The 13966-nt window shown below is 28.7% G+C and overlaps 1 protein-coding gene across 1 annotated transcript; it reads left to right on the forward strand.

The window, feature by feature from the left end:
- The first annotated feature begins 5362 nt into the window (after window positions 1-5362).
- Window positions 5363-13922, forward strand: LOC106761882 (nudix hydrolase 3). Its single transcript, XM_014645481.2, has 22 exons — window positions 5363-5438; window positions 6580-6629; window positions 6723-6878; window positions 6991-7068; window positions 7189-7276; window positions 7476-7585; window positions 8065-8146; window positions 8534-8620; window positions 8857-8963; window positions 9410-9581; window positions 9660-9898; window positions 10005-10086; window positions 10573-10638; window positions 10803-10880; window positions 10974-11069; window positions 11655-11761; window positions 11877-12045; window positions 12267-12350; window positions 12500-12594; window positions 12683-12773; window positions 13017-13163; window positions 13656-13922. Exons 2-22 carry the CDS (start codon window positions 6589-6591, stop codon window positions 13707-13709), a joined length of 2229 nt encoding a protein of 742 aa, XP_014500967.1. The 5' UTR covers window positions 5363-5438; window positions 6580-6588; the 3' UTR covers window positions 13710-13922.
- Window positions 13923-13966: the final 44 nt, after the last annotated feature.

The following is a 13966-nucleotide window of genomic DNA, read 5'->3' on the forward strand; positions in this document are numbered from 1 at the left end:
TTCCTGAAACACCCCCTCTCATTGACATCGACCACATAGAAGAAATCTGGATCTGCCAATTGCTGGTGACTGAAAAAATTCAAAATTGCTTCAGCGTCACCTTTCTTCAGCTTCAACTGATTGCTGGAGTACAAGCCTTTTGGATTTGGAGATCTCCCTTCATCAGGATGTACACTGGCATCATCCTCAGCATCGATTATGAGAGTTCGAAACATCCTAATTTTGTGAACCTGTTGAGCAGCAGTAGCATCTAAGTGGAAGGTTCTTTTGGTGCCAAGAGCAACTTGCTTGTGGGACTTGTAAAACTTGCCACTGGTAGGGTTAATCAAGTGATTGTGATCAAGCTCAACTTCAATAATTCTCCATCTTGTGGAATCCATCAATCTGAACTTGATCATAGCAGGACAACCAGTCCTGGTTTCGGGTCTGGGGCGATTAGCCTCCGTTCTTTTCTTGAAGCCTGCGCTGCTGCAGCTAAGTTTCGCTCTGTAACGTTCCTTGGTCTTGCGGTACCAGGTATTTGTAACCCTAATCCCAAATCCCTGTTCCTTGGCGTACCAATTATAGAAGTAATAGACATCCTCGTAACTCTCAAATTCCATCCCAACCGCGGGAGCAACAGGGACATGGACATGGACATTGCTCTCGCCTTCTTCATCTCCTACCGCATCACTGTTCAGACAAACTTTATCCATCCAAATCCAATGCCAATACAAACCCTAAAACCACACCCCTTTAAACTACACCATTATTCTTTACCACAATCAACTACATTACTGAAGAAACAACGTCATTACCTTGTTAAGATTATTACTTTCGACTGCTTCTTCTCTGACCTTCATATCAGGACTCCCAATTGCAATCTGGAGATTCCATTCCACGTCACACCCTCTCCATTTTTCTTCCCTTTTCTTTTCAAATTCACTTCCTGCTTGCTTGTAACATAGTTCAATTGGAGTCAACTGAAGTATTCTAACAGCATTGTCCACATTTGCCCTTTTCTTCTGAATTAAAAATATAGGGTTCATATATAATCTCCTAAAAATATATTTATTTGTTCTTTCACTTTTAAGTTTTAATTTATCAAACCATCATCTTCCTCACTCGCATCTGTCATGGTTTCTAACATCAAGATCACATCTTTAAAGCTAAAAATTCAAGATTTTCTAAAAAGCATGCTTAATTAAAGCCTGAGATAAGTTTGTGAACCCTGGAATCAAATTTGTTAAGCATGAGGGTTTCATTTTTTATGATAGTCATGAATGTTCAAAAATAAATCTCTTATTTGTAAGGTTATGGAACTATTCAAAAACTTGAATTATCTTACCAGAAACAATTCTTAACTAAAGTTTAGTCATCTTCTAATCAAGAAGATTAGTTTGAGATTATTTGATTAATTTGTTGAATTAAGATTAGTTTTACCACTATCCTTAACTAAATTTTATTTATTTAGAATGGTTTAAGATGAAATATTGTGATATGATTCATCATTATTTATATTTAGAAGTGGTATATGATGTAACATCCATGTATAAACTACTACATAAAACACCATATATTCTAATATTGAACAAGACATAGATAAAAACATATAAAATATTATTATAATTATATCGAGTAATAACTTTATCAATAAGATATATGAATAACCTTATTTTAAAAGAGTAATGTTTCTAAACAAAAGTATACATATATGTACACATATGTATTAAAGTTCAAAACATCACTTAATTACTTTATTTATCTCGCTCTAATAAAAGTAAACTATTATTTATAATATTCTTTACTTTCACAAATAGGTGATCATTACAAAGAAATAAAACAAAACAGAGTAAGCTAATATATAAAAGAAATTATCATAGTACAAAATAACATATCAAGTTTCAAATCAATCTTTACAATGTGATATCAAACATATAATCATGGAAGCAAGTAGCTTTAGACTTAATTATTCGAATATGATGTTTTGACATAGACTTCAATGAAAGCTTACACCTATGATAGTATTTATACTCTCCAAAATTATAAAAAAAGATAACTTGTCCTACAATTCATAAGGTTAATCTTTCATTCCTAAGAAGTACAAGATAAAGACATCCTGTCATTCTCTCCACCACACTATTCATCTCTACATGAGTTGAATGATTGATAAAATATTATAATACCTCTTTTTAAAATATATCAATCAAACACCACAACTTTCTTAAACACATAACCTCTCCTCGAAGTTCTTCTCATATCACATATATTCTATTCTCATAATCATATGTGTATAGTATCCAATAAGCATTAATAGATATCAACATAAGTATACTTTAAACTAGTTCAAACAAAGCATTACTAAGAAAATATTTGAGGAACTAAAAGAAACATGTGCTATACAGTCAGTAATTTATGTTTCTTCCGAGATAATCGATTATCTTTCTTGATAATCAATTATTCTAGAGAATTTTTCAACAAAGAGGAAACTCTGTTTGAAATAATCGATTATTAGATAAGATAATTAATTATTCCAGAGAAATTCTAAACAAAGAAAGAATTATGATTGAGATAATCGATCATTATATAGGATAATTGATTATTTCATTAAGCTTTGAAGAAAAGAAGGAATTCTGATTGAAATAATAGATTATCAGATATAATAATTGATTATTTCTGTAAATTTTTAACAACATTCTAATTTTCTGATTTGGTTATACCTAAGACTCATCCAAATGACCAAAATAGTATCTTTTACACTATCATTAATCCAAAAACATGTTTATGACAGCAATTGAACACCATTTTACTTTCTTAGACATGAATCAGGTGAACCAAATCAAATCATCATTCTAAAAACCACATACGAGATTTTTTTTTCAACACTCTTCACTTTTTTTAATATAATAGCATTAAATTATTATTTTTATTTTAGAACGAGTTGCGCAAGTTTTATTTTTTGCTTTTTAAATTTTAGCTTTTATTTTTTTGTTTAACTTATTGGAATAAAAAATTTATAAAATATTTGCTCATTTTTTTTTTCATTTTTATTATTGTAATCCATAATTTATCATTTTCCATCAAATTATGCATATAAATTTCTAGAAAAATTTTAAAGTCATAGAATATGATGTAGATTGTATTTATGAGAAAATTATTTTTTAAAAAATATTAAAAATTGTATTTATTTTATTATGTTGTTTTTTTTTAAATTACTTAATTATTTTTCCAATTATCAAACTTTATCTAAATAAAATGCGAGAGTTTTAAAAATTGTAAAATAAAATGTATATTAAAAGAAAAAAATGTAAAATTTTCTAATTATGAAGATAAATTAAATAAATAGCTTAGTTATATCAACTATATATCTTGTAAAAATAAAGATTTTTGTTTTATTAATCATACTCTCTTATCTTTTATTTAATTAAAATAATAATTTTTTAATTTAAAGATAATAATGTAAGTTCTCACCGTAAAATAAATCTTATAATTTATTAAAGAAATTTATATCTTTAAATGTTATAATATTTCAATATAATAAAAATTATAGAAAAATGTAGAGATGAATATAATAATAATAACAAGATCCGAAATGATATGGCTCTGGTGTAGTGGGCCTCTGGTGTAGTGGGCCTAAAGGCTTATTAGCTGATATCATTGTCCATGTGAGTAGGATGTCCCACTATTAAACAATTTCTAATCTATCACTATTTTGAAAATAAATACATTAATATATATATATATATATATATATATATAAATTTATCATGATTTAATTTAAATATAAAAAAATACATCTTTATGAGCAATAACGTTATTTAAGAATAAATAGTATTCTACAAAGCTAAAAAGGGCAATAGATATGTATTAACCTCCCATTTTTTATAAAAATGCTCAAATTATATTTTCTTTTCAAATAAAAAAACATTTTCATGCATTACAGATATAAGATTTCCATATTGGTAATAAATTTAAAATGATTTAAAATTGAATTTTTACAATAATAGTCATTAAAATTAAATTTCTTAAAACTATTATCATAAATTTTATACTTTTTATAATAAATATTATAAAAAATAAGTTTTTAATCACACATGAGGATATATAATCATTTAAAAAATTATAAGTAAATAGCAGTTCACAACTCTTGCAATATCGATACTTAATTACTTTAATTCTAATAAAATCATCATTTTTTAAAAGAATAATATCCGTATGTTTAAATGTTTTAATTCATTTGTAACTTCTGATTATATTCAGAGTGGACGGATGAAAGGATATAATAGAATAAGCTTTTATTGCATATTTATTTGTAACTCCAGGTATTTTGATTATTAAAGAAAAGTTAATTTTTAATTAGAAAAGGTTAACTTTTATAATATAAAAATAAAAAAAAAAAATTAAAGAATAAAATAGTGAATGCAAAGTGTCTAAAATAATAGATTATGTGACTGTAATTGGAAATTTTACTAATATAGATGGTATTGTTGTTATTTTGAATTTACGAAAGCAAGGAGACACTTTCTATGTATGTAATAAAGATTTGAATGCATGATGAGTTCATATTTTAACAGAAGTTGTGATTTTAAGAATTTTGTTTCCTGTGAAGTTTGGTTTCGTACAGTATAATTGTGTGGTTAACGGTTAAAATAATTGATTCATAATCAATTAATTTAAAAAAAAATATAATTATCAATAATTAAATTATTACTAATTATAAATTCATTTTAAAATCTATAAATATAAATTTGAAATAAAAGAAACTTATTAAGTCGGTACATGATAATGTTTGAGAAATTTTCACTCTTTATATTATTAAGAAAAATGATATTTTAACATTAATTTTTAATACTATTTTGATACTGCACACGTATCAAGATGTGGTTGGACGATTTCAAATTAAAAAAAACTGAGGCAAGAATATATTTGGAAGAAAAAAACCAAAGTTTCTTTTTTAATTTGAAATCGTCCAACTACATTTTAACACGTGTGTAATATCAAAATGATATCAAAAAATTGATGTTAAAATATCATTTTCTTATTATTAAATGACTTGTAGAAATTTTAATATAAATTGATTGGTTTTAAGGTAACCAAAACTAACTTTTCACATTAGACATTAGAAAAACTCACATTAACCTAAACTATACCAAAGGAATAAAATTGTATAGTGCATTAACATAAGGTTAGAAATATAAGTTAAGAAGGTGATAGTGATTGATATTGGTGCCAAATTCTATGAAAATGATTGATGAGTGTATTATCTTGTGCAGATGATGCAGAGAAAAAGACATGGCAGTATTAGATATCATTGAGACGGTGCTTTCCATTATTGGCATTGCCAACTCAATCACTCTTTTCCATAACAATATTATTTTATTCATTATAAAACCCTAACTCACATCTTCTCTTTTCCCATACTCTCTCTCTCTGCTTCCCTTATTCAGCTACCAGCTCAGGTCACTCAATCTCTCTACTCTTTCATCATCTTTATCAAATATTTACTTATTTCATTTTCTTATTTTTTAAATGCTGTTATCATAATCAACTTTATTTATTTCCTCCTGTAATGTTACGTGATTGTTTTCTATAAATAGTTGGAATCCAAAATCATTTATTCATATATTATTTAGTAAAATTTGGTAAAGTAATTTCTAAATTAGTAGAGAAATGTAAAATGACATATTTTATAGATATGTAATTTTATATTATTAAGTTTCAGAAGAAGAAGACAACGATAGAGATGTAAAAAATATTTTAACTCTAATTAACGTTGAGAGAAAAGAAAGAAAGAAAATATGAAATTGTATTATTAAATTATTAAAAGATATGAAAAGCAATAAACTAACAACAATAAGATATAAGCTTCTTAAAAAAGTTGCAAGATAAAATAGTAAAATAAATCAGCCGATCAAACATTCTTAATTTAATTAAATAAACGTGTATATTAGTTAAATGAGATATGAATTAACCTAATGTTGCATTAAACACTCGAGTTTGCTTTTTTGTTGCAGGAAAAAAATTAATTAGAGATAAGTCATTTTCATTTTATAGTAATAATGAGAGTAAATAATCACTTATAATTTTGAAGTTAATTTTTTAGTATCTGATTTTTGTCTCAATGTAAGGAAAATAGTACACGGTTTCTGACTTTTTGTGCACTTGTTATTTGTTAATAATTATTAGTAAAAACAATATTAATCATGAAAAACTTAAAATTTGAGTTTACATATTTTTATTTAATTTGAAGTTATGTTATAAAATATAATTTTTTTTTAAAATTTATATTTTAATGTAACCTGTTTAAATTTGTCAAAGGATACATTTATTTACATTAACATTTATTGAGTAATTTGATTTGAATTAATTTAAAATTTTTTATCTAAATTTATATTTTAAAAATTTGTTTTTAAATAATTTTATTTAAAATTAAAAATAAAAATAAAATATACAAATATCTGTAGAGATACCTGTGAGTATGCAAACATAAAAAAAAATACGAAAGGTTTTTTAATGTTTATGATAACATAAACATTTAATATGTTTCTTATTATTAAAAATTAAAAAACGTGAATTGAAAAAGAATATTATATGTATCAGGAATAGAGAATGGGTGGAGGCGAGGTTGAAGTTGATGCTGGGAGTAAGAGGTGCGGTAAAAAATCTAAGATTAAGCAAGTCGTCGATTCCATTGANTTTATGATGCAATTTTAAGTATAATGGGTTTGTGTTAATTTTGATAGTGGGAAAAATGCTGTTGATCGTGGTGTTCATGTCTGGATATTCGCTGAGACTACACAAGAATTGCTTATCAAGCAAAGTCACAGTCGGCATGGGTTGTGGGATATCACCGCTTCTGCTCNCATTCCTCATTCTCATTCATCGCTTATTACTGCTCGGTAAATATCTTTAATCATTCATTCATTCCATTATAATTAAGTATGCACATTTTACTTCAACATCATCTTCGTATTGAAGTGTGCTGTTGTATATGTATGATTGAATTTTCAGAAACGAGCTGAAGAAACATCTGGGTTTAACCCTTCCCAAGGATGCATTTGAGTTTATATATGTTTTCAATGAGGATGGGTGAGTAGATCAAATTTCAACACTTGCTTGACTTTCTGCTGTTTTTATCGAATAATGCAGTTCCTTAATTTAGTCATCTTCTGACAATTTGGTAATAACTTTACATTTAAAAACTTGCAGTGATGAAAAAAACACCAAGAAGGAATCTATCGACGTTTATCTTGTTACAACTATTGATCCGATACCTTTGGAGGCCTTCACTCTTCAGGTGCACATGTATAAGATGCTATTGTCTGATTCCTTTTGTCACAGTTTTTTCTCTTTGAATAACATAATAAACATGTGCTTAACCTACCATAATCCAACATCATTTCTATGTCAATTCCACACATCTGCTATTTAGTGCTTTGGAGGATTTGTTATACATTCTGTTTATCTATGTGAGGAAATGTTTTTTGTTGTGCCAGAAAAAGCAAGTGTCTGCTGTAAAATATCTCTCTTATGAGGAGATTAAAGGGCTTTTAGCCAAGCAAGATTCTCGACAATATGCTCAACTCTTTGATATAATTGAAAATAGGTATGTTAACATGATATATACTGATGCAAAAACTTTTATCACCCTCGTAATGCATAATTTTGCACTTTCAATTCTTGGACCTTGTCTATCTAGTATTTGTTAAATGCAAATATATCCTCCAAAACAGAACATCGTTTGTCGAATCAAGGGGAACAAAATGTTCTTTACAAATATAGGAAATTTGTTTCAATCAGGACACCTACAATTGAATAAGTCATACACATGATACAAAAAATTTAAGCCGAACCAAGATTTGTTCTAAGACGAAGTTGCATACCCTAGATATGCAGCAGTGACCATCCATCATAATCAAAATGAAGGTTTCTGCCTAAAAGACAGGGTGTATATTGAATTTGTTCCAAATTAATGTTGCAGAGTTCCTTTAAACTCAAATTGCCTACATTATACGCCTATTTAATATTCTACACAGGGAAACAAATATATATATAAAATTCATTTTGTGGTATATTTTTTTGAAGGTACAAAGAGAATACAGAAGCTCGCAGTTCAACTTTGCAAAAGCAACTAAGTCGTTACGCTCCTATTTCCCTTAATGCAGAGGTTAATTGTCTTCGTTATTTATTTATTTGTTATATTATACACTGACAATTATCCATCAATTTCTTAGCTTATTTTTCTTTCTTCTCTCCATCTTCTTTTCGTTAATTTGCACAACATATATATTTAATATTTAAAGCATGACAGTTATGACTTATAATCATCCTTTTGCAAAGCACAGTGTTCTCTTCAATGGTATTCCAAAACTGGTATTCTACCATTCGTTTGTTACATTGAAAGTGTGAGATGAAGGGAAAGGAGTAAAGTTGTAACGTAATGGATAAATATTGAAATTTGTTTTGCTCTCTTAATATTAAAACTTGCTTTGGTTTCAATTTTAGTTATAGTTGAGATCATGAAATAACATAACTTTTATTTTTGCTTTGCCAGTTAACGGGGCTTACAGATTCAGATAAGGAAGCCCTTGTTTTTGTTGTCAAGGCTGCAGCTGTTATCGATGAAATTTTTTATTTGCAGGTTCTAATTTATGGCACATATATGGTTGTGTGTGCAATGATCATTATTCATATACCTTGTGCTTGTTGATTTTAATTTAATATTATGTGCAATAATTTATTTATATACCTTGTGTGTTGAATTTGATTTTCTTTACTGAATTCAACTTCATCCATATATTGTAGAACTAATATTATGATTATGTTCACACTAATCCATATCTAATTATTGAAATTTGACTATTTATTTTCTACCAGTCTTGGTACAGTAATCCATCACTTAGAGATTGGTTGATGGAACATGCTGATGAATCAGAGTTGAATAAGTTGAAATGGTCCTATTATTTGATTAACAAGAGCCCGTGGTAAGTCATTGAATTTATTCTTTTAGCTGAATAGTGTAATTATTTGGCAAAAACAGTTCATAAGTAGTTCATTTTCTTATCTTTTTCTATGACATAATGATGTAGAAAAGTAGGATTGATTCCTTGTAGACCTCTTTGGTGCCAACAAGTTTCATAACTTATAAAGATGTTACGAGTCTGATAGGTTAACATCTTATATTGACATTGTGTAAATATTTTCACACCATTGGACCTCTTCTCGGTGGAGACAACACAATACAGACAGACATTAATTCTAGCTTGTTCTGTGCTTCACATTGCCTATAAATAGTAGCTTGTGTACCAGAATAGGAGTTTGTCGAAGAAACCCTTAAAGACTTCATCATGAGGACCTTGAATTGTTGATTGAGTTCATTTGAGTACAATTAAACTTTTCTTATGCTAATGGATGAATTCGTTGTTGACAGGTCTAGTCTTGATGACGGAACTGCATTTTTGACGACTGCAGATTCAGCAATAAAGTTACTTTCTAATGCAACTAAACCTGTTAAAGGATGGAAAGGTCTAGAATATAGAGCAGCATTTCCTGTGCCAAAACCTCGTGGTGCGAATTTCTACCCTCCGGATATGGACAAAACGGTAAATGCTAAGCAAATGATGTCAAAATGAAATGATACATCTGTAAATTTGAGAAATAATAAGCTTTATTTCTTGTAGGAGTTCGAGACATGGAAGGAGAATCTAGAGAAGGATCAACAAAAGGAGGCAACAGGCTTTTTTAGTGTTATTAAAAGACACAGTGAACTGCTTTTAGATTCTGAGACCTCCCACTCGAAGAACAAAGAAAGTTATGATCATGATCTATATATTGTGCCTTACTCAGCAGAATACAAGTCTCTTCTCACGAAAGCTGCTGATTTATTGCAAAAAGCTGCAGATATTACCCAAACACCAAGGTCTCATGCATGCTATTCATCCTCTTCTAAAATCCATTATTGGTAAACTCAATGCTAAACATGGCTTACTTATAAATATTTGTTAACTTTCTTTTTTCATTTGCAGTCTGAAGAGGCTGCTACATAGCAAGGCTGACGCTTTCCTTTCAAATGATTATTATGAGTCAGATATGGCTTGGATGGATTTGGTTAGTCACATTCATTACTTTTATGTTTCAATCATTTCCATTACTTAGGTTGATTAACTATATCCGATTAAGTCATGATTCGTGTTCTAACACTTCTTAATTATGAATGCTAATTATGATTTACTTAAGCTGAAGGCTAAAATTCATTACTAATTAATGTAATATGGTAAAAAGAACATTACGTACTAATGTAACATTTGTATAAATTATATTGTTGAATTCTCTTGAATAATGTTTTGTTAATAAACCAAACTTTATTATCAGATACAATAATCGGGTTATGTAACTGAAACCGAAGTGCTCTGATAAAATTCTAAAAAATGTTCACTGCTCTTTGAAATCCTCGTTAATTACTTCTCTGTCCCATGTATACGGTTTCTTCAAATCTAGTACGCTACATTGTTATTCTTGATAATTTTTTTTTTTTCTGTTTACTGACAAATTTTGAATCATCTAAGTATCTTCCACCTTTCATATTTTGTGCAGAACTCTAAATTGGAGGTCACTATTGGACCATATGAAACGTACGAGGATAAACTTTTCGGATATAAGGTCATATTTAATCTATAAGTGAATTTTAACAATTTTTAACTTCCCTTTAATTTGATTTTTTTATATGTTTCCAAGAAACCCACTCACCCTTAGTATTATCAAACAAAATAAGGAATTGATGGTTTTTCTCAACGTGTGTTGACTTATCATTGATTTTTCTTTAGGCTACCTTTGAAGCATTTGTTGGAATCAGGGATGATATAGCTACGAGTCAGCTGAAACTCTTTGGCGATAATCTGCAGGTGCTTTTCGTTAAATGTGTAAATTTTAATACAGATGGTGTGTGTATTCTAAACTTTGCGTTACTAACATTTTAATTCAACTTGATATTGAAGCTTTTGGAGCAAAATCTTCCTCTCGACGATGTATACAAATCCAAAGATGTGAATGCAGCACCTATTCGTGTTATTCAAGTGATCTATAATGCAGGGGTAAAGATGGTCAATATTCAAATTTTGAATATTCTGTTTTTTATCATCATAGAAACTAAATGGTTTCCTCTAATTATTTTTTATTGCTATTATAAATATAAATTTGAACTAATTGTAAAAATCAAAATATAGCATAATTTAAATTAATGAAAGTGCAAAACTCTACTGTGTAAGCATTTTTTAAAAGCAAAAATAGAAAGTTAATTAAGAATATACTTAAATAAGTTTCTTCCTAAATCAATCCTTTAAGAGTAACCTTCTAGAGAAAATTTTAGGATAAAAAACAAATTCAATTTTTTCATAAATTAAAGTTAACTTAGTTGAAATTAAAGAAAAATGAAAACCTATACGAAATAATTTCTACAAATGAACTCAAACTTAAATTAATTACGAAAAATTTGTTGAACTAAGTCCTACTTAAAAAACTAAATATAGTATAGAAATGGTAAACAATAAAATTCAAAATCTAGCTTAAGCAGTAATTATTTCAAACGCACACGAAAATCTTGTATGGTTTTTGAAATTTACTACATGTTTTCATCGGTAATATTATTAAGATGAAATTTTACATCACTATTGTCTCAGGATGTCAAGGGACCACAAATTGTTGCCTTCAATCTACCAAACGATGAACGTATAGTAAAAGATCGAGGAACAGCAATGGTGATGCTTAAGAATGTTTCAGAGGCGAAGTAAAATTCTAATTTTGTTCACGTTAAAATTTGCAGATCTTCATTTGTTTTTTCTTCATATTAATTGTTATGAATGAGCAGTTAATGTTGGCAAACACATGGAAATTCTGAACAGGTTCGAGCGTATTCTTCAACCAATAGCTGAGCACTGCGTGGCAAAGGAGCTACAAGAATTTGTAGATTTTGAATCATTTTTTACCCATACAATTTGCCATGAATGCGTCCATGGGATTGGACCTCATTCTATAACACTCCCAAATGGTCAGAAGAGTACTGTGCGATTGGTGAGTTTAATTAATTATATGCCGATCCTAAATGACAAATTTCATTAATAGTTTTGGACACTTTTACGGTAAAATTATATATGATGGTGGAGTTAGTACTGACAAATTTCATTTTTATTTTTTTCTGCATAAAATTATAAGTGTCGATACTAGTAGGGATCATTCTTAGATGGCATAGTATGAATGTAGCATTCATGACAATATCTTATCTCTCCGTATAGGAATTGCAAGAATATCATTCAGCTATGGAAGAAGCAAAAGCTGATATAGTTGGTCTCTGGGCATTGAGGTTCCTAATATCTAAGGTTAGTTATTAAATATACTATTTTTCTCTTTTGACAGAAAAAGAAAAAGAGATTACAGAGTTCTCTTATAGTAAAACCAAAAATTAATATGCTTGGTTTGTGATTGATACAGTTATTAATGTGGGTGTCTTGTATTTTATGGTGATCAGGGTTTGCTTTCTGAAAGTTTATTGAAGTCCATATACGTTTCCTTTCTGGCTGGGTGCTTTCGGTCAGTTCGTTTTGGTTTAGAGGAAGCCCATGGGTAAGTTATATGCAAAATGCATGCTCTCTCTACACGATTTTGGTTTCTTATTTTTCTGAGACATATTCCATTACATGCATATTCTCAGAAAAGGACAAGCATTGCAATTCAACTGGTTATATGAGAAAGGAGCCTTTATCCCACACTCTCAAGACACAATTTCTGTTGACTTTTCCAAGGTATTGTTGCTCCAGAAAACCTCACCCCCATCATCATGTATACTTCCTTTTTTTCCTTGGACTCTTTTAAAAACATAATTAAATAAACAGTACATTTTATATATGCTAACTAATTAGCTAAAACATGATGCACGTTTAATTGAAAAAATAATTTCCTAAATTACATCCGTTTTAGTAAATAAACCTATAATTTGGACTAAATAATTTCACATATAATAATTAATTATGTATTTGTTGTTCAAGACTGAAAGCGCAGTTGAAAGCTTAAGTAGGGAAATACTTACCATACAAGCCAAAGGTGATAAGGCGGCTGCTGCTTCGCTTCTCCAAAAATATGGTGTCATTTCAGAGCCACTCAAACTTGCTCTCCAAAAGTTGGAGAAGGTTCAGGTACTACTTTATGCAGAACTTTTCATACATGGTTGGTGTAAAAGTATACGCAATTAATGAAAAAACAAGGAAAATGATATTTTAACACCATTTTTTGACACCATTTTGATATTGTACACGTGTCAAAATGTAGTTGGACGATTTCAAATTTAAAAAACAAACTTTGGTTTTTCTCTTCCAAATATACCCCTGCCTCAATTTTTTTAATTTGAAATTGTCCAATCACATTTTGACACGTGTGCAATGTCAAAATGATATAAAAAAATGGTGTTAAAATATCATTTTCCAAAAAACAAATCATTGTAAAGATCACTTTTAAAGTGGTTGTGACAAAAATAATGAGATTTTATAGAATAACATAGTGTATGCATAAAAAACATAAGAGTATATTCATTAGAACAAGCTTATCATGGTGAGAGATTGATATACCTCGTATTTCGGATTAAAAAGGATTGTAAAAATTTCTAAGTGTTGTTTTTATGATCTAAACAGGTACCAGTTGACATAGCTCCAAACTTTCCCGTTGCCCAAAAAATATTGCAGTGAAGATTGGAGAATGAAGATGCAAGTATGCTTGTCGTAATTATCTGTGTTACCTCTTTTGATTCGATAAAATAATGGAGTTATATCTCCTCTCTTTTCTATTCAGAAAATAACGTACTTTTATATTTTCTGTATGTTTGTTGATGCTTTCAAATGGACAACAATATAAATATGCCATTTGTCTGTTATGGATAAGAATTTATATTTATTCTAAAATGTTATCATCTTATTTCTATTTTCTCAGTTAATATATAATTTTA

Source organism: Vigna radiata, chromosome 5 (assembly GCF_000741045.1).
Source record: "Vigna radiata var. radiata cultivar VC1973A chromosome 5, Vradiata_ver6, whole genome shotgun sequence".
NCBI lineage: Eukaryota > Viridiplantae > Streptophyta > Magnoliopsida > Fabales > Fabaceae > Vigna > Vigna radiata.